Raw genomic sequence first — 19,939 nt, 5'->3', positions numbered from 1 at the left:
GGTTGTTTTATTGCATAGCCTAAGGGTGCTGTGATTGTGGAGAGTTTATTAGTATGGAATACCGAGTTATTTTGGGACTTAGTTAGGTAAGGTACTTTGTGATGCGATTTTTGAGGAAGATGATTATTAGGTTAAGTATAGCATGTTTTAATTTGGAGTGTTGGTGGTGTCACGTTCATGGTCTGTTCGTGTTCTTCTTTCTGGACGTAACTGACATTCTGCTTGCTCGATTTGCCACAGTATTGCTGAATGGTTTTGCGAGGTACAGAGTCCCAGGGAAAGTTGGGGCAGCAGAGACAGAGCCAAATTTTTTTAATGTCTTCTTGTAGCAGAACGGTCCACGAATTGGATGCAGAGGATAAAGAAAATTTTAACGTCTCCGAGGATAGCGAGAATTGTGATGCAACGGTATGAGTGGCTTTGGTGTATAATTTTGTAGGTTGTATAGTAATTGTAATTTAGGATTGTTAGTGGTAACCTTAACTAGTCAGCTTGTCTATGTGCAGGAGACGCTGGTGGATACAGGGATGGAGGCAGAGGCAAAGGAGTTGGAGATAGAATCACCGGATGAACGACACGGTGAGCAAAATGGCAGGGCTGAACATGTAATGCTAAGTCATGCATAGATATTAGAGATGGAGTTTGCTAACTCGGATGAGGCGTGTCGTTTCTATGAGCAATACAGTCGAGCAAAGGGTTTTGCCATGCGACAAGGGAAGAAAATGAAGAATAGGAAGGGTGAAATTGTTCGCTACATGTACCTGTGCAATAGAGAAGGATTTAGACATAGAAAATGGCTTCAGATGCAAGATCGGAAGAGGGAGCACAAGGTTGTAACCCGCTGCGGGTGTCAGGCTGAGATGAGGATAAAGCGGAAAGCCGATAGCACCAGTTGGTATGTGTGTCGTTTTGTGGATGAGCATAACCACGACCTTCTTCCAGCAAAGTTTGTGTCATACCTGCCAGCTTACAGGAAAATATCAGATGTTGATGTAGCCCACATCGAAAGTTTGAAGCAAGTTGGGATTTCAATTCCAAAACTTTATGAGTCTATTGCTGCCCAGGCGGGGGGTTTTAACCTAGTTTCATTCACGAAGAGAGATATGTATAATGTGGTTAGGCGGCAACGTGAAATGCACTACGGCGATCTAAATGCCGCATTACGGTATTTCAATTCTTGTGCAAGGGTAGATGAGAACATGTATTGGCGATACCAGGTTGGGGATGAGCAACAAATGTGTGATCTGTTTTGGAGTGACGGGTGTAGTCAACATGATTACAAAATATTTGGTGATGTTTTGGCATTTGATGCGACGTATGGACGAAACAAGTACAATCTGCCGGTGATTGTGTTTTCCAGGGTGAACCACCACAACCAAACATGTGTCTTCGGTGCAGCCATGGTGTCTTCTGAAACACAAGCGGCATATGTGTGGGTGTTGGGAAGGTTTTTGGAGAGCATGGGAGGGAAAGCGCCTAAAGCGGTTATTACTGATGGGGATAGAGCAATGCGGCTTGCCATTCAGGAAGTGTTTCCAGAGGCTCATCACAGGCTTTGTGCATGGCACCGACTGAAAAATGCAACTGTAAATGTGTGTAAGCCTCGCTTCACAACTCTGCTTAGAAATTGCATGCTTGCTGATGTTGAGGTTGAGTAGTTTAAGAGGCAATGGGATGCAATGATGGATGAATGTGGGGTGTGGGAAGTAGAGTGGGTAAAGGATTTATATGCTAAGAATATGTCATAGGCAACGGCGTACATACGTGGATGCTTTTATGCTGGGCTGAGGACAACATCTCGGTGTGAGTCACTGCATGCAAAAATGGGGAGGTTTGTGGAAAAGCGATACGGAATCTTGGAGTTTGTGATGAACTTCCAACGGTGTGTTGATTTCCTAAGGAATAATGAGGAGGAACTTGACTTTAGGTCGTTGTATGGGAGCCCCGTGCTCCAAACTCAGTTTCCAGAGCTAGAGAAGTCTAGTGCATTGAACTACACAAAGGAAATATTTGTGCGTTTTAGAGATGCGCTGAAGAGAAGCATGCGGATTACTATTGTAGAGTGCAACAAATTGGAAGATCGGACGGTTTATGTGACACAGAAGTATCGTAGGCCACAATTCTGGTGGACTGTTGCCCACCATTTTCGAGAGGATTCCTTTTTTGTAGTTGCCTGAGGTTTGAGTCGTTCGGACTACCTTGTGTGCACATACTTGCGGTGTTGGTACAGTTGGACATAGGTTGTCTTCCAAAAAGCATAGTGTTGAAACACTGGTCAAAGACTGCAAAAGTTGAGCTGGAGGGGTCTTCCCTCATGAACGAAGAGGGGGATGTGAATGCAGTATACAAGGTGCGATTGGGTGCTTTCCTGCAGCATTGTAAACGGCTGGCAAGAGTTGCGTGTATGCGAGAGAATGATTTCAAGAGTTATTTGGAGAAGATAGTTGAAGAGACCGCTTTCTTGAAAATGAAGAATGGTGTTGGGACTGCCGGCAGGTGTAGCGTTGATGGTGTAGAAGAAGGAGTGCGCGATCCCGTTGCGGTTCGAAGTAAGGGAACTGGGCGTGGACAAGAGCCTTTTGGGTGTCAGGGAAGAAAGCGGCGCAAGTGCAGCACCTGTGGTGTAGTTGGTCATCGCCGAACTCGTTGCCCGAGCGGTCCACCAAGTCAGCCAACATGTAGCCGACAGAAGATATTGTACCCCATAGTGAATCACAGAGCCATGCTCCGGTACGTACAGTGACTAACCTTTCTAGTAGGAAAAGTTTGTGTTCATGATGTGCTATATGGATGTCAAATATTTTTCTTGGCAAACCAGCTCAATATACTAAGTAGTTTGGTAGTGAATGACTAAATAACCTTCTCGGACTCACTGTGTGGCATACACAAATCTGCAGTATGAGTATTGGTTCAAAATGGTAGATCCCTCTTTGTTAATGGATTGATTGGTGGGTTGATAAACCCCATTTTGAGGGTTTATCTTGTGTTGATTTCAGGGGTTTTATCAATGATTCCACACACTTTCTATATGAAAATACAAGATTTTGTGTTCCTTTCTTAGTTTTGCCCCATGGATGAAAACATGCTTATTTTGCACTAAAATAGATACATTTCTAATCTTCTCTAGATGCCATTCGATGCCGTGACCTATATGTTAAGTGGTTTCAGAATATAGGGCAAGGGATGGACCGGAAGAGAGAAGGAGGACGGGTGCAAAGGAAGGGAGCATGAGAATTGAGCCTTGGAAATCTCAGCATGGGCGCGTGCGCGCGCTTGACGCGTCCGCGTGGATGGAGCAACTAGAAGTTGAAGCCAAGAGCCAAGCCACGAGCCGGCTTACGTAGCGGCTAAGCCATGATCTTCATGGGCGCGCACGCGTACATCACGCCTCCGCGCACATTACAAGATGGTGGCGCGCGCGCGTACCTTGCGCCGATGTTCGAATATGATTTTTTGAGAAGTCACGTGACTTAGGCGTGGGGGTAGTTGGGAATCCCATTTTGGGGAAATGCCTTGGCGGGAAAAGCTTAAGAAGACCAAAGGAGGAAGGGTTAAGGACACTTAGTTCATTTTCTAGATTTTAGATTTTTTTGGGAGGTTAGTTAGTTACACTCTTGGAGAAGGAGAGAGATTCCAAGCTTTCTCTAGGGTTCATCTTCATCCAAATTCTGAACTTTCAATCACTCTTTAGTGAGATCCATTACAATTCTCACTTCACTTTGTTCATGTCATAGATTTTCTTCTCCAATTTCAAGTAGTAGTTGTAATTGCTCAATTCTCATAGATCTAGAATTCAACTTTGTAATTTTGGATTTCATCAATACTTTGAGAATTTGATTTTCATTGTTGCTCTTTGATACTTGTTGTTAGTTCCTTATGTTGCAATACTTTTAATTCTACTTTTCTTCTCATTTTACTATGACTTTCTTTCTTGCTCATCAAATGTTTGATAAAATGTCAACACTAGTTATGGAGTAGAAATTACTCACTTGGCATAGGGTTGGGCCATTAGAAGAAGTTGAATAGTTGTGTCAATTGTTGATTTGGAATTAGGGATTGCTAATTGACTTGGAGTGCACTAAAGCTAGATTCCCATGAGGTGAAGCTAGGACTTGTGACTCAAGTTGATTATCTTCATTTGACTTTCTTCTATACCTAGGGGATAACTAAATGAGGCAAGGCCTAATTGTTGTCATCATTGAATGAACTATAAGGATAGAAATTCTAATGCCAACCCTAAGCCAAGTCTTTTAATGATTGATTGTTTGTTTCCTATTACTTTGCTAAAACCTTCAAAGAATCCTAACAAGGCTTTCTAATCAATAAGATGCACACTTTGGCAATTCCAAGGGAGGACGACTCGGGAGACTTGTACTCTCGGATATAGATTGTAGGATTGTTTGGTACGAAATTTAAGTGTCGATTAGACTATACTCACGATCATATTCATCTTTGGATTCTAATTCGGCATGCTAAATTTCGTTTATCATGGGTCCGTTAATTAAGTAGATGATAAAGATCCATTTCATATGCATGCACTAACACTGACATAAAGTGGGGAATTTGATCCTAATTTCGGTGTGGTTCGTAGGTGGCCGGCGATGAAGACCAAAGCCAGAGAGGTAGCAAGACCGTGCGTGTGATTGCAAGCCCGTTGACCGATAACTAAAGTCCAGCAAGTGGAGTTCATGTTGTTGGGAAGTAAACCGTAGTGGAATGTTTGTCTACTAATTGGCTAATTTCACTTGTAAATTGATCCATATGTCTGTGATTGCAGTAAGTTATGTTCTTGAATAGGATATAATAGCGAAGGGAGAACTTTTCTATGTATTCATTTTTACTATGAAGTTCTCAGTATTCAGCAAAACTTATGACTAGAACTTGTTTGTTTGGCAAAACAGCTTCTCTAAAAAGTTATGTTCTTGATTAGGATAGAATAGCTAATGGAGAACTTTTCTATGTATTCATTTTTTCTAGGATGATATTAGCATTTAGCAAAAGTTATTACCAGAACTTGTTTGTTTTGCAAAACAGTTGCCCTGAAAACCGTGCAATATAAAATTGACAGCTTGATTATGAGTTACGTCCTTATTTTTAGCTTCTTGATGCATTATATTGTTGCAGGATATGTGTAGTTTACAACTAGAGAGTTAATGGGTGAAAGAATACTGAAAGCATAAAACGTTGTTACTAAATTAAAGCTCCTAATGGCTTTAGGTAAATAAAGGAAGAGTTGACATCATTAACTTTTTATTCAGTTAGAATAACTTTCCGTTTCTAACCAGGGAACATTAACCCATCATGCAGAAAACTCATAAAAAACATGTAAAAGTTGATGGGTGAAAGAATACTGAAAGCATGAAACATTGTTAATAAATTAAAGCTCCTAATGGCTTTAGCATGAAACGTTGTTACTAAATTAAAGCTCCTAATGACTTTAGGTAAATAAAGGAAGAGTTGACATCATTAACTTTTTATTCAGTTAGAATAAATTTCCGTTTCTAACAAGGGAACATTAACCCATCATGCAGAAAAATCATAAAAAAACTTATGTAAAAGTTGATATCCAGCAAACATTTCACTAGTTAAATAAAACAAGTCAAAAGATAGACAGTCAATTAGGCAGTGTTGTTGACAATAGCACAATTGGAGATGTCAGGTCACAAAAAAAAAACCAAATATATAGAAGTAGGAGTTTGCGCCAACAAGAGTCTGGTTGTCATAAGACTAGTCGGTAATTACATGTAGTGTCACATGAAATGTTGATAATTGTTCGACAACTGGAATGAATTACATGGGTTCCCTAAGTTAGGCAACAAAAATTAGGCCACCCACTACACACATGTGTGGCCATGTTTTAGTTGCAACAAAAAATCCTTAAATTAGTTTTATAGACCAACCTAAACTGCACTACACCAAATGCAAGCTGGCCATGCTGACATTGTACAAAATATTTACCAAAATGCAACAGTAACTTGTTCCAACATTATACATAGTGACAAGTCACCGAATCAAAAAAATGGAGCATCTATAGCGGTCTGAATGCAGCAAACTGCATGTTTTACATGCTGCCCCTGCTCACCGAATCCTTGTCATTGCAGGATGTGATAACTCGCGAAACAACCTCAGCCTTGCAGTCGATGAACCCATGGCACTGGTTGACATCCGAGTGAACAATGTTTAAGGCAGCCCTCATGCGCACGTGCTCGCTGTTCCCCTGAAACAATTGCAACCAAAGAATGGGTTACTAATACAAAAGCAAGGTTTGCATGTTGCCTTAATTCTCTTTGCAATTATGTTAACATGGCAGTTGGCTACCAGCAACGACTAACAAAAGAAATAAGGTCAGGAGGAGGTTGGTTCACGGACCATGTGGCGGAATAATTTAATAGAGAAGCCCCCATTGTGTTGTAGCCAGGATAAACACCATATTGCAGATTCCGCGCTACATAAAGTTTTGAAATAATTTAATAGTTGATGAAATTGTTAACACCAGGCAAAATTAAAAAAATTCATTTTTTTGAGGCAGTGTGCATGAGTAACCTGTCCCGGTCTTTTGGTAGACCCTGTGGGTAGATGAAGTGTCCCCAATTGCAGGGGTCAAGGTTTGTGTGGCGGAAGTTAATGAGGTTCCTGCTGTGGACGAACATTTTCCCCAAAGCATGACACTACATAAAATAGGAAGAAACAAGTCAACCCATGAATGGCGTCCGGAAGGAATGAAAACTGACGTTACCGAATAAAATAGTAAATGAAGTATAGCTCACGATCTTAGTCATGTTGGACTCCCTTCGCACAATACTCTCCGGAGACTGGTTCACATCCAGGGCATATATTTTCGATGCCTTAACGTCCAGCAGCATAACATACTAGGCGTCTCCGGCTTCCCAAATTGGCACAAACACCTGACCCGGACAAGAAATGAAGGCAAGATAGCACTTCAGCCTCAGTGGGTATATACGCAGAATGCCTTTTTCTAAAAAAAATGGATGACAACCTTATTTTATTAAACAACAAGCTTACATGTTCCAGGTTTTCGGTTTGAGGCATCCAACGTCCCTCGTAACTGTTCTGCAATTGTGAGATGGGAGCATCGGCAAGCACAGCAATAGCAAAGTCATACGGAAAGTACCAAATCCTTGCTGCCTTGTTTCTCATGGCCTTTAGTGATGCTATCATGGCAGATGTATTGATGAGCTGTAACCATGTAAGGAAAAATAGCATTTACGACCACAGTTATTTTTGGATCTACAAAGTGTGTGTCGTGTTATTACGTTAGCTGTGCATGTGTTTCGACAAGTGTGCAAGAAGTAGATGTACTCACATCTGGGTGGGGTGTGTATGGGGGGGCCAAAGAGATGAATACCCCCCTAACGATCTCAAACCCACTGAGCTCGAACAAGACCTCCCTGCAGATGAAGTTGGAAATATTCGAATCGTTAGGGTTAGTATCATGTATAAGTAGAAACAATTGAATTCTCGAAAAATGCAACACCTGAAACTAACGAAAGAGATTCTAGTGACATAAGCATGCAGTGATGTTTAGCTTGTAAACATAGAAAAACATTGGAGAGAATCCAAACCCAATCCGTAACCAAGAAAGAAAAAAAAGGAAACAGCGATTCAAATATTCTGGACTTGATAAACAAATAATAAAATTACACGACGTTGTCAGAATTATTTTAACCAACCTCAGAGCAGCCAAGAAATAAGTCCACCACATTAATTGGACAAATTTGTCAACACAGGAAAATCATAAACTCAGCAGCTCCAGAAGTCAGAAAGTAAGTTTGTTCATTTCGAAATAGCAAACAAAATAGTAAAAAATTACAGAACATCCGCACAACAACAGCACACCAGTACTTAAGTTTAATTAAGTAACTTAACAATCTAAGCACATTTAAGCCAAAGCATTCTCTAAAATCACATAATTAAAAACAGAAACGGTCAGCACTGAACAACAAAGAGCCAAAAATCACATAACATCAGCCAAGAAGACACAAACCAGAGTGCCAGACGGCATAGCTGTAGTGAGCAGATCCATTCAATGAAAAATACAGTTTGATAGCATACTAACTAAAAAAGAAACACGAACGCAGGGCACTAGTTCTGAGGTATGTGACACAATCAGTATTAATCACCAAGTTAAATTACAATCACTTCTTTAGGGTACGACCATATAATTTATCATCAAGAAACTTCAACCAACTTTAAGAACAAGAAAGAATTAGAAGCACGTACAAACCAGTAACAATTTATCGCATTCAATTTTTCATGAATCAGTTGCAGGATTCGCGTTGGGTTAAAGGGAGGGCCCTTGAGCACGACGACACAGTTTGATCGAAAACCAACCCCGGTGAACCAGGCCGCGAAATTACCACCAATGGAGGCCCAATGAAGGACGGGGTTGTGTTTTGGGGAGAAAGTAGGACAGTATGTAGGAGACCGAGGTTTGAATAATGGGCCTCGAGAGGGGGCGATGGCTTAACGGCACTCTGGACTACAACCTTGCTCTTCTTTATTAAACATGCACGCAAAAACGATGCTGTCTCATACAAACTGGTGGTTGTGCAATGGAAGGGGCACTACAAAAAAAATGATATAAAACGGCATTAATAATATGGCGGTTCTATAATATTGCCATAATATTTGAGTATTATGACGTTTATGATTATTGTCGTAATTAATTGGTAGTTAACGGCGTTTTTTTTGGCTTCTGGCGGTTTTAAACGCCATTATCAATTTTTATAAAATGCTCAACCCTAAATTAACCCATCATTACTGTAATGAACTTGAAATGCTGCCAGTGTGAGAGAAATCTTGAAGCTCTCTGCCACTGCGATCTCCTCTGTCACGATCTCTCCTCCGACGACTCCTCTCTCCAGCGACGGTCTCCTCCGGCAACGTCTCCTCCAGCGGCGTCTCCTCCAGCAATGACCTCCTTCTGCGATGTCTTCTCCAGTGACAGTCTCCTTCGGCGACGTCTCCTCTTGCGACTTCTCTTCCAGCGGCTTCTCCTCCAGCGACGAAAAGAGGAAAACACTCTTTGTAATTGTTATATTCTTGTGATTTGCTATAAAATTATACAATTGCTTTGCTTTTCTGGATGAGTTATGATTTGACTACGACAGAATACTCTTAAAATTAACTTTCTAAGAGATTATATTTAGTTTATTGAACTATAGCAATTTCTCATGTTAGTATACTCATCTTTGTCAGGGCTTTGTCCTGTCTGATCCAAAGAATAGGATGTTCCTTTGCAGTTTTCTCATTGTTATGGTTTGTGGTGCTTATTTAGTTGGCAATGCATTCACCATCAAGGAGTATAAACAAGTAAGTACGAATTTCTATTCCAAACTTTTAACTCTGAAATCTGAATTGCTAGACAGAAAGAGAAAAGATTGTTATAGCTTAACTTTTTGTAGGTTCTTGTAGTACAGGAAAAAAGAGGTAGATTCCATGGAATTGGCTACTGGAAGTTACCTTCTGGAGTTGTCGACGCGGTATGCAGTACAGGAGATTTTTGCAGCATGGTTATTGTAACTTTTGTATGGAATTTAATCTTGATATATCGTTGTGACATTGTATTTATGAATTGTATTAACTAATTTAAAAACACAATATGTATGTATGATTTTCACTGAAATTCTAACTCTATTTTCGATATATTAAGCACAAAAGAGGCATATTAATGATTTTCTTAGGAGGAATTCGAATTTTCAGTGATTGAACAAAAATCATTAATCACCATCACCAAGTCCTGTTTTTCTATTTTTCAGGGAAGTGCAGAATTCATTCTTTGGGAAATCAGATTTGTCATTTCTTTGCATCTTGCGCCCTCTTTCTGTTGAGATCAAAAAGCAAGAATTGGAAATTGAAGCAGCTCAGGTACTTTTGTTTGACGATTTCACATCATTCTTCTGTTTATTTTGTTCACCCAACGTAACTTTTCAGCAACTGATACTATGAGTATGAGATGATAGAAGGAGAAATATCCAAAAGATGAACCTAGTGGTGCTAATAAGTTATTTTCTTAATATACAGAAAGAAGAATTAGGATTTGACCACCAGGAGGTAGCCATGCCATTTGTGCCTCCACCAGATAAGGTAAGTTACATGGTTATTTATATTAATTAAGATTTAAGAATGAAAATGTGTTGCTGATTTCAGATTATTAATTGTTTCTAGCTTTTGTCAATGGAGGAGCTGCCGGAGAGATGCCTTACTGACCCTCGTCTTCCAAAGTAAGATTTTGGGGGGTGCAATGTGTTGTTAAAGAATATGTATAAGATTCTATTTAGAGAACATTCATGTATCTAAAGCTAAGGATCTCTGATGACTAAGTTTGTTGCTTCAGAACTTACCGGAACAAAATTGCTACAACTAAATTCACCCCTTGGCCAATAGAGATACGGTTCTGTGAACTTACAACTTCAACTAATCAGACCAAATCTCCTCCCAGGTAATACTTTGCTGGGGGAAAAGAAGGGTAGATCAATTCTTTGCCTTTTTTAATACTTGTTTAAATATTTTATGCAGTTTGAATTTTTGGTTTAGAGCAAAGGGAAAACTTTCAGATGATCAGGCCTTGCATAGGTACATTATCTTGTATCACTTTGGAATACTTAACATTAAGCATAAGATTTCTTGGATTTCATATTTTTTGTTTGTCCATTAGGTGTGTGGTGGCATTTGCTTCTAATTTAATATTTCTTCAAGTAGCTTTGGATCCCCACCGGAAGCAGGGTATGAAGGCAAGCTCTGTTAGTCTTGATCATGCGTAAGTACACAATTAACATTTTTTACATCTCAGGCATACCATACAAGAGTTTTCAATTCTTCAAATTCATTTCTCAAGATGTGGTTTCACCGACCTGTAATAGCTGATGACTGGATACTATATGTGATGAGTTTCACAATGTTCCTCTTTCAAATGAACAATGAACCAATCAATCAATATTTGACTATTGTGACTTTTCCTTCAAATGTGTTCTGCAGATTTTTAGTCCTAGTGCCTATAATGCACGTGGCACTGTCACAGGCCAGATGTTCAATCAGAAACGAGAGGTAAGTGTAATATCATTTGTACATAATCTCCATAAAAAATCACATTCCTAGCACCCAAAATGAATGAACCATCCTTATTAGCATTTTCCCAATGACTTATTCTTCAATATGCCATTGAAATCCAAAACTATAAAAACAAGATTCCTTTGATTCCTTTTAATGTAAATCAGGGCAAGATTCCTTTGATTGGCTGTGGGGGCATTAGCAGGTAAAACTGCACGTTTCTCCTCTATTGCATGTGTATAGTTTGGTTTCTAGCTAGCTACCTACCTACCTGTTATAAGTATTCTTTTTATGATTTAAAATTAGAAATAAATTATACAATAATTTCTCATAAGTTTTGGTATCAATTAGTGGTGAGGATGCATACAAGAAAATAAGATCTGGAGCAACTCTTGTTCAGCTATATACTGCTTTTGCTTATGGGGGACCTGCACTTATTCCACAAATGAAGGTATTAAAAGTTGCACATGTTCAAGATTGGGGTATATGTCTACTAAATTTTTGTCTTTACATTCACAGATTTTGCTACCATTTGGCTTAGATAAGTTTTTTATCACCAGGGAGAGTATTGAATTTATGTGGCATTTCTGAAAATCTTATATGTCTTCTAGTCAAGTGTTCATCATGTATCTTTTGTACTATGTTCTTTCTCTCTAAATGCTTTTCACTGCTGCATCTAACTTTCAAATTTCAATACATATCATTATATCCATTACAAATTATGTATTAATTCTTTCTCATTAAAATCTTCTTTTAAACTCAAAAAAAGAAAAAGTAATAATTAAGCTATTATATTTTTAAACCCCACTTATTGCCAGCTTATTATATTTCTAATAATAAGGCATAAATGTGACATAAGAGTGTTTATTCAATATTAGTCACTACCGAAATACGATTCTTTATTATTGATAGTGTTGCCATTAATAAAACCATTAATTTAATAATTCAATGTGTTTAAAAAAATTCTAATTCTTTCTATGTGGCTATTTATCATTCTCTAGTAGTGAAGACTCTTTCTTCGTGCAACAATCGATTTCAACAAGCTTAGCTACCTGGAGAAATTAAATTAAATTCATAATAATCCATAATAGAATAATGTACACATAATTAATAATGCATCTATTCTATAACTATAATAAGTGACTAATAGAATGTCAAATGATATCATTTCTTATTAGTGATTGATTCAGTCTTATTACATGCCATCCAATCACTTTTCATAATCTTGGTATAACCTCATAACTAAAAAATCTTCCAGAGGTTGATGTGCGGATTGTTGATGATGATGTTACAATCAAACTCTTCCAGAGGAAGAAGATTAACTGTCTGCTTTCAGTCGCCAAGTTTCTGGATGAACTTCAGTTAGAACTTCACCATGTTGCAGGCGGACATGTTGGCAAATATTACAGTTTCTTGTTCAATAGCAAGGTTGGTATTTCTTTTTGACATGAAACTAACAAGGGCAATCATAAATCTTTTGAATCACATTGTTATGCTTCTGTATTTTAACTATGGCCTATTTCACTGAGGCAGATAATAGATGGTTCTTCAGTCTATGCTAGTGTGATCGATGTTATGGACACTCAGTATGCAGCAGCAGTTCCACATACAGGTAGCTATTAGGTTAAGGGGATAATAGTTTCAAGTTTAGGCACTGCACCAAAGTTCAAGTAACTAGTTACATGTACGAAAATAAGAAAAGAGAACTGTCTGTATTGCAAATTATGATCCGTCGAGGTTATTAAGTAACCTTAGCAGTCTCTAACTTCTCAAAGTAATAATTAGTGGATATGATTTGCTTAATTATTTGTATAGGAATTATTACTTTTAATTTTTAATACTAAAAATTAGGGCAATTTACATAAATAAATAAAGTGGGAGAATTATTTACGTAAATGTACAAATCTGTTTGTTGTTACAATTTTGTGCAAAAATGAATATTATGTAAACCGTGGCAACCCACCACGGTTTCAAAACAAACATAAACCGTGGGAGGTCACCACGGATAAGGAAGAAATTATTTTGCATGTAAACCGTGGGAGGTCACCACGGTTTACGTTGGAAGAAGGGTGTTCATAAACCGTGGGGAGTCACCACGGTTTATGTGGACTTAAATAAGGTGGTGAAGATCTATATATATGTGGGTGATTGAAGCATCAGAAGAGATCATTCTCACAATGTGCATTATAATATAAACCATACATGAATACATGAAACACTCTGAATCAGGCACTCTCTACATAGCAAGGTTGCGAGAACCGGACCGGTCAATGAACCGGTGAGGTTACTGGTTCAATGGTTTAATGGTTCCACCGGGGTTCAACCGGGGTTCAACCGATTTAATTAAATATTAAATAAAATTATTAAAAAACCTAAAAATAATTTTAAATATATTAATTTAATAAAAAACCGTTAAAAAAACCGTTAAAAAACCGGCCGGTTTGACCGGTTTAGCGGTTAACCGACCGGTTCGACCGGTTTTTACCGGTTTTTTGCTGGCCGGTTTTTGAGCTTACCCGGACCGGTTAACTGACCGGTTCCCGGTTTTTCCGGTTGAACCGGCCGGTCCGGTCCGGTTCTCAGAACCATGCTACATAGTCAAAAGATAAATATTATTTAACAGTAAGTCTGAAATACATAAACACTAACAATAATGCACATTACATAAAGTAATTAGGATGCTGAATACATAACGTAGCTACCAAGATCAATACATAACGTAACTAACATGATCAACACATAACGTAACTACCATGATGAATACATAAACAAAGAAACAAAGTACTGGACAGGAAGATATAGCATAACTAATCAGAATCCTCAATGGTGTCACTGTCATCGTCATCGAACTGGCCAAGCAAGTGCCCTCCGGTGCCACACAAAGTAGGACGTCTAACCCGCCTAGGTCGCTGATCTGGCGCTGGTGCTGTGGGGTGTGCGGGAGCCGCGCTGAAAGCGGAGGCAGGTGTACCTCCTAAAGCAAACCATGGGTCGGACGGCGAAACTGCTGGCTCGTTCAGGTCAACTGCCAACTGAGCCTGAACATCGTCACTGCCTGGCTGCTACCCACGAAACTGGGCATCCTCCTCAGGCATCTGTGGCCTATAATGGGTCTGATCATCATCCCTAAGCATGTCAGCTATGTCTCGGTAAAACTCGGACTCAGTAACGGGATCAGCAATGTCCACCCCAACAGTTGCGGTCGTAAACTCGGCATAACCAAATGGGCTCACGTTCGCAAACATCTGTGAGCTAGAACCCACGTCGAACGTCGGCTGATCCATGGCTGATGCTGATCCAACTACATCCTCAGCGGCGACGTGACCAGTGCCGCCCCCCTGCTCGGATGGTCCTCCATCAGGCCCACCTCGACGGTCAGGCCGCGCAGGTGGCCGTCTGCCTCTACGTCGAGGAACACGGTAGTCCACTGGATCCCAGCCTCAGCTCCAGGAACGTCCTGCTCCAATCGGTCGGCAAACTCCCTCCACTCGCGATCCGTGGTCCGGGTCCCAATACGGCGACGCCTATCAACTCGTCTGTTATCCGGTCTGTCATAAACATGAACTCTAGGAGGTGCCTGGGACGACCCTCTGTGACGAGCCTCCTCAGTCACACAATCGGCCTCGGATCCTGAAATGCTACATCTGGGGATAGGAACCTGTGCGCCACACGGCACCACCACTCGAGGTAATCTGATGATGGACCAGGGTCGAGGACACGATCGACCCATATGACCGACTGATGCCGGTTCTCCCAATACTGGTGCCACTCCCGATAATATGAAGGAAACCACCGGTCCCCACCCCTACCATCCTTCGCATGTAGCCAATCTATGTTCAGAGCTACATCTGGGAGAGGCTGAACACCGCCGAACTGGGGTAGAACCCTATCCACCTGATGCCACTCTATCGCAGCAAAATATATGAGGCTAGTGACGGCCGTCCACAGCCGTCGGTGCTGATCAACTAGTATCTCGGATGAATAACAGCAGTAACATCAGCAGAAGAGTAAGGCTCCCACACAAACTGCATAGAACACAGTAAGACGTTCATGAGGCAGTGCAATGTAAGAAAAACTAGATCTACCATCAGTAATAAATAAGTCACTCACGTCGTGGACAAGCAACCGATCAAGTGCAAGGCGTGCGGAAACTAATCGCTGTGCCCCTGCATCGTTCCTCGGAACAAACTCCGCCCACCTACAATTTAAATTTACATGATGTCAAAACAAACCATAACACAGTTGCAATTTTTACAATTTATGAACGCATATTTTTAAACCATACCTAGAAGCAAGCGGAAAACCAAACCAGTCAAAACCAGTGGGCCTCAGAGTGGGAAACCTCCAGAAAATCCAAGACTGTAGTAGGTGTAGCGGCCCAGCCAAGTTAACGACGTTCCTGTTTGTACCACGACAAAGACACCTATACAACCAGGCTAGTGCAGCGGATCCCCAACTATATCTGCCCAACTCATCCAATGATGCCAAATAAGGCAACCAGCGAAGGTGTACCCTGTTTGCATTCTTGTCCGCAAACAGCTGAGACGACAAGAGCATCAGGATATAAGCCCGTGCGTATACATGAACTGTCTCATCAGTAGCATCTGTAGGGAGAACACGAAACCTCTCGTGGAACCAGGTGTAGCACACTGTCATCTGCTTCACTTTACTCTGCGGAGGCAACTCCCCGAACAACTCCCGGAACCACACCCATGCTGGTCTACCGTGTTCCATCAGATTCTCAAACTCAGTCAAGCACCCACTAACGGGTGCACCATCAATCGGCAAACCCAGTTGATACGCAACATCCTGAAGAGTAATGGTGCACTCACCAAACGGCATGTGGAACGTGTGGGTCTCCGGACGCCAACGCTCAATAAATGCGCTAAGCAGAGGCTCATCAACCCAGAACCAATGACTGTTTAGCCTAGCAAGATGATACAACCCCGCAGTCTCCAGATAGGGTATAACCCTGTCATGTAAGGGCATATTCTGCTGCCGCCTAACGGCTGTAATAACCCTACTAGGCTGCAAAACGTTCGTAATAAATAAATCCATTAACATACAACGATTACAAACAACAACATACATAATACTGGTGCTAAGATAACTGTGCACATTAAATTCATGGATTCTCTTATCCTCTACTAAATACTGAAGCTAACAAAACTGTGCACTCACAACAACAAATTAACAATTTAAATTCATGAATAAAACCTTGAATAAAATACAATAAGGATAACAACAAATTGTGCAAAAATACTAAAAAACACAGTAAGAAGATAAATAAGCATAACAAATTATGCATTACTTACAAAACCGATAATATCATTAATATTTATGTAAATATATTAATCAGAATCACAAAACAGGTAAACGTAATAAAATAAAAATATTTACTACCAATATTCCTACTAACATATCAATTGCTATATTAGAATTAAATTTAATTACAATAATAATAACAATAACAGTTACTAACCTCTTCGTCGATATTTCCTGCCACGTGAGCGATGCCATTTAGTCGGTACAATCGATCCTCATCCTCCTCCATTGGCCCACCACCCACTTCTCCTCACTACCTCCAATCCTTTTCACAAACTCTCTCTACCACAATGAATTCAACTTTTTTTCCAAAGGTAGCAAATGAATCCGTCCCAGCCTTCAACGGATTACATATATATAGATACACGTAAACCGCGGTGGGTTACCGGGTTTTACGTTCAAAGTTGCACTCTACATAAACCGTGGTGACTCCCCACGGTTTATGAACAAACTTTCTCCAACGTAAACCGTGGTGACCTCCCACGGTTTACATGCAAAACAATGTCTTCCTAATCCGTGGTGACCTCCCACGGTTTATGTTTGTTTTAAAACCGTGGTGGGTTGCCACGGTTTACATAATATTCAATTTTGCACAAAATCGTAACATCAAACAGATTTGCACATTTACGTAAATAATGCTTCCACTTTATTTATTTATGTAAATTGCCCTAAAAATTATATATTATGTTTGATATTTTATTTGAGTTATATAATATTTTGTTTATGGGTTATAATTTTTTGTTATTATGAAATTTTAAACAAAAAATTGTTTGCTTAATGTGGTAAAAATAATAGTTAAAAATGCATTTTTAAACGATAAAAAATGTCTTTTTTATTCAGTAAAAACAGCAGGTCATGAATGCCGTTTTAAACAACATGAAATGCTATTTTAACTCGATAAAAATGTCGGTTTCAAACGTCGCTTTAACCAATTAAAAATGCCATTTTATCCGAAAATAACGGCAGTTTAAACCGCCGTTTTAACCAACAAAAAAATGTCGTTTTATTCGGAAATAACGACGACTTAAACCGCCGTTTTAACCAACATAAAAATGTAATTTTAACCAGAAATAACGGCGGTTTGAACCGCCGTTTTAACCAACCAAAATACCGCCGTTTTATCCGGAAATAACGACGGTTTGAACTGCCGTTTTAACCAACATAATAGTGCCGTTTTAACCGGAAATAACGGCGGTTTGAACCGCCATTTTAACCAACTAAAAAACCGCCATTTTATCCGGAAATAATGGCGGTTCAAACCGCCGTTTTAACATGTTAAAAAACTGCCGTTTTAACCATGGGAATTGTGGCGGTTTTTTAACAACCGCCATAATAACCAAATGGCGCTTTGAATTTCGGCGGTTTTTGTTATCCGCCATTCAAGGTAATAACGGCGGTTCAAACCGCCGTAATAACCCTAAAAAACCGCCGTAATAACCAAATTTTTTTGTAGTGGGGAGGTAGGTTGCAATGGCTTCGCGAAGGAGGGGAAGTGAGGGAGCAAGCCTTCTGCATCTAGATTCTGCAGGTCACGAAGGAGTTCGTTTTGGGGCTCAGGACTGAGTAATTGGGTTAGGGTGCAACATCTTGAAAGCCCAACTTTTGGATTGGGATTCCAAAAAATTATAAAAAAATATTTTTTATCTTTGAAATTCATGTTTACAATAATTTTTTGTTCTCTTGAAATGACTCTTATGTAAATTTTAATCATTTTGTAATGAAAGTGAAATATAAACTTGTAATACATTGAAATATCCTCAAATGAAAAAGATGTTTTAGTGTTTTCTTAAAAATGACACCAAAAAATAATTTTTATTTAAGTTTTAAAAAGAGTACATCTGTCATCTAAATTGAGTACTATAGTCTTGTAAAGGTCAAATTCGAATTTGTCGTTCCTAAAAATTGCACACAATATGAATTTAACGTATACAAATATTTTAAAATAAAGTTTTTTAGATGAAGCTGAAAATGTTATCTTGTTATTTTAAAAGTAACTTGTATGAGTATTTTAATTTTGTCACATTTTAAATTTACAATTTTTAATACAATTAAGTAGATTATATTCTAAAATGGTTTTTTAATTTCTTAGCGTAAATGCTGAAAACAACATGTTTTCGGTATTTTAAAGGCTAACTTTACAATGTTTTAACCTTTTTAATTTTAAATTAAAATTTAAAATTTCTAATAACTAAAATAAATTATTTATTCATATTAAATGTATAATAGCAATATGAAAGTTATTACGTAAAGAATGTTTTGGCATTTTAAATGTAACGCCAATTTGCAAATATTTTAGTTCTCTAATATGAATTATATAGATATTTTAATATTTTAAAATAGAAATAAAAATTTATGTTATCATACAGATAGAAAATATCAAAAATAATAATCTTTGTTCTTAATATCTAATGAATTCTTTCATTTTTTTTAAACAAGTTATCAAAAGGATAAACTTAGCTTTCAACTATTTCATGAATTTGTTACTTATTCTAACAGACCCTTTTATAATTAGTACTACTCTAAACTAAAGAAATACGAACTACATGTTTAAATGAGCCCAATCTGCCAAAAAAAAAATTACACTCCACTAAACCACTATCATTAGCTTCGTTCTACTGTTCCTTGATAATGTGGTCTGAAATTTTGTTAACCCTACCCTTATCCAATGAAAGTTTAGTGGGCTTATTTCGGCCTGTTGCTTCGTTCTTGTTTATATACTGTCCTTTGGGCCAATCGTTGTTGTTGGCCATTTTGGGTGGTTGATTGAAATCTAATCACGGGATTTAAGTTCGGCGAAGTAAGTAAAAAATGAATGTCTGCTAACGGATTACAGTAACCTCTCAGGTGCAGGACACAACTATTGTAAATGTGTGTGATAGTGTTTATTGTAACCGCGGGAGGTGTGTCTAGGGGCTTACTCAAGATTTGGAATCGGATCATCTTCTTTGTGTTGGAAAATATATGTCGCCAGCTTGCACTCATCTCTCGATAATCCCATTCCAAGAGTTGGCCGAAAGTACATATTAAAACTCTGAAAAGAAAAATTCATGCAGGTCAAAGGAAAATTCGTTAGCCTCATTCATTGTAAATGGAATATGCATGCTAGACGTGAAGCATTAACATGGATTATACCATCGGAACAGCCGGGAGGCTTGCATCCACATTGGTGGTTGACCTGCGGCTCTTGATGCTAGCAACTTGGTGGATCATTGGGCGCCGTTTGACCCCAGTTGTGGGGGGTCTCGGCGGTAGGCGGCTGAGGTTCAGAAGAGGCCGCGTAGTCATGGGTGTGATTTCCACATGGTCAAGCCGGGGGAGCGTCTCCGGTTTTCGTGTCGGAGGTGTGGAGCTATACAAACCAGCTAACTGTGTGGTACGTTCAAATTGACTCCACATTGGAAAGCTCCACAGATCCTACATAGAGTTTGTTACGACATACTACGCAAATCATACGAGGCTATGGATTAAAGAGCAATATGAAATATTTTTACCTTCCATATTGGACTACCGGGTCGTTCCCCTGGGATGGCAGCTTCGTTGGGGA

General features: G+C 39.3%; 2 protein-coding genes and 1 pseudogene across 2 annotated transcripts; 2 read left to right on the top strand and 1 right to left on the bottom strand.

Moving 5' to 3' along the window:
• The first annotated feature begins 635 nt into the window (after positions 1-635).
• LOC130949534 (protein FAR1-RELATED SEQUENCE 5-like) lies at positions 636-1,658 on the top strand. The gene has a single exon (XM_057878222.1). It carries the CDS (start codon positions 636-638, stop codon positions 1,656-1,658), a length of 1,023 nt encoding a protein of 340 aa, XP_057734205.1.
• An 8,539-nt stretch (positions 1,659-10,197) lies between these two features.
• LOC130949533 (transcription factor TIP2-like) lies at positions 10,198-12,693 on the top strand (annotated as a pseudogene).
• A 2,342-nt stretch (positions 12,694-15,035) lies between these two features.
• LOC130949532 (serine/threonine-protein phosphatase 7 long form homolog) lies at positions 15,036-16,624 on the bottom strand. The gene is made up of 4 exons (XM_057878221.1): positions 16,553-16,624; positions 15,356-16,098; positions 15,181-15,268; positions 15,036-15,095 (listed from the first exon to the last, which is right to left on the bottom strand). The coding sequence occupies exons 1-4, from the start codon at positions 16,622-16,624 to the stop codon at positions 15,036-15,038; spliced, it is 963 nt and encodes a 320-aa protein (XP_057734204.1).
• Positions 16,625-19,939: the final 3,315 nt, after the last annotated feature.

This window comes from Arachis stenosperma, chromosome 9, assembly GCF_014773155.1.
Source record: "Arachis stenosperma cultivar V10309 chromosome 9, arast.V10309.gnm1.PFL2, whole genome shotgun sequence".
NCBI lineage: Eukaryota > Viridiplantae > Streptophyta > Magnoliopsida > Fabales > Fabaceae > Arachis > Arachis stenosperma.
Note: the sequence above shows the minus strand (reverse complement) of the source record. Positions and strands in the feature narration are given on the sequence as shown.

Bases quoted from the DNA above. Each gene is read 5' to 3' on its own strand.
- LOC130949534 (XM_057878222.1), top strand. From the start codon at position 636: ATGGAGTTTGCTAACTCGGATGAGGCGTGTCGTTTCTATGAGCAATAC.
- LOC130949532 (XM_057878221.1), bottom strand. From the start codon at position 16,624: ATGGAGGAGGATGAGGATCGATTGTACCGACTAAATGGCATCGCTCAC. The intron at 15,269-15,355 runs GTATGGTTTAAA...TTTAAATTGTAG, and splicing joins GGTTTTCCGCTTGCTTCTAG to GTGGGCGGAGTTTGTTCCGA. The intron at 15,096-15,180 runs GTGAGTGACTTA...TGTTCTATGCAG, and splicing joins ATCGGTTGCTTGTCCACGAC to TTTGTGTGGGAGCCTTACTC.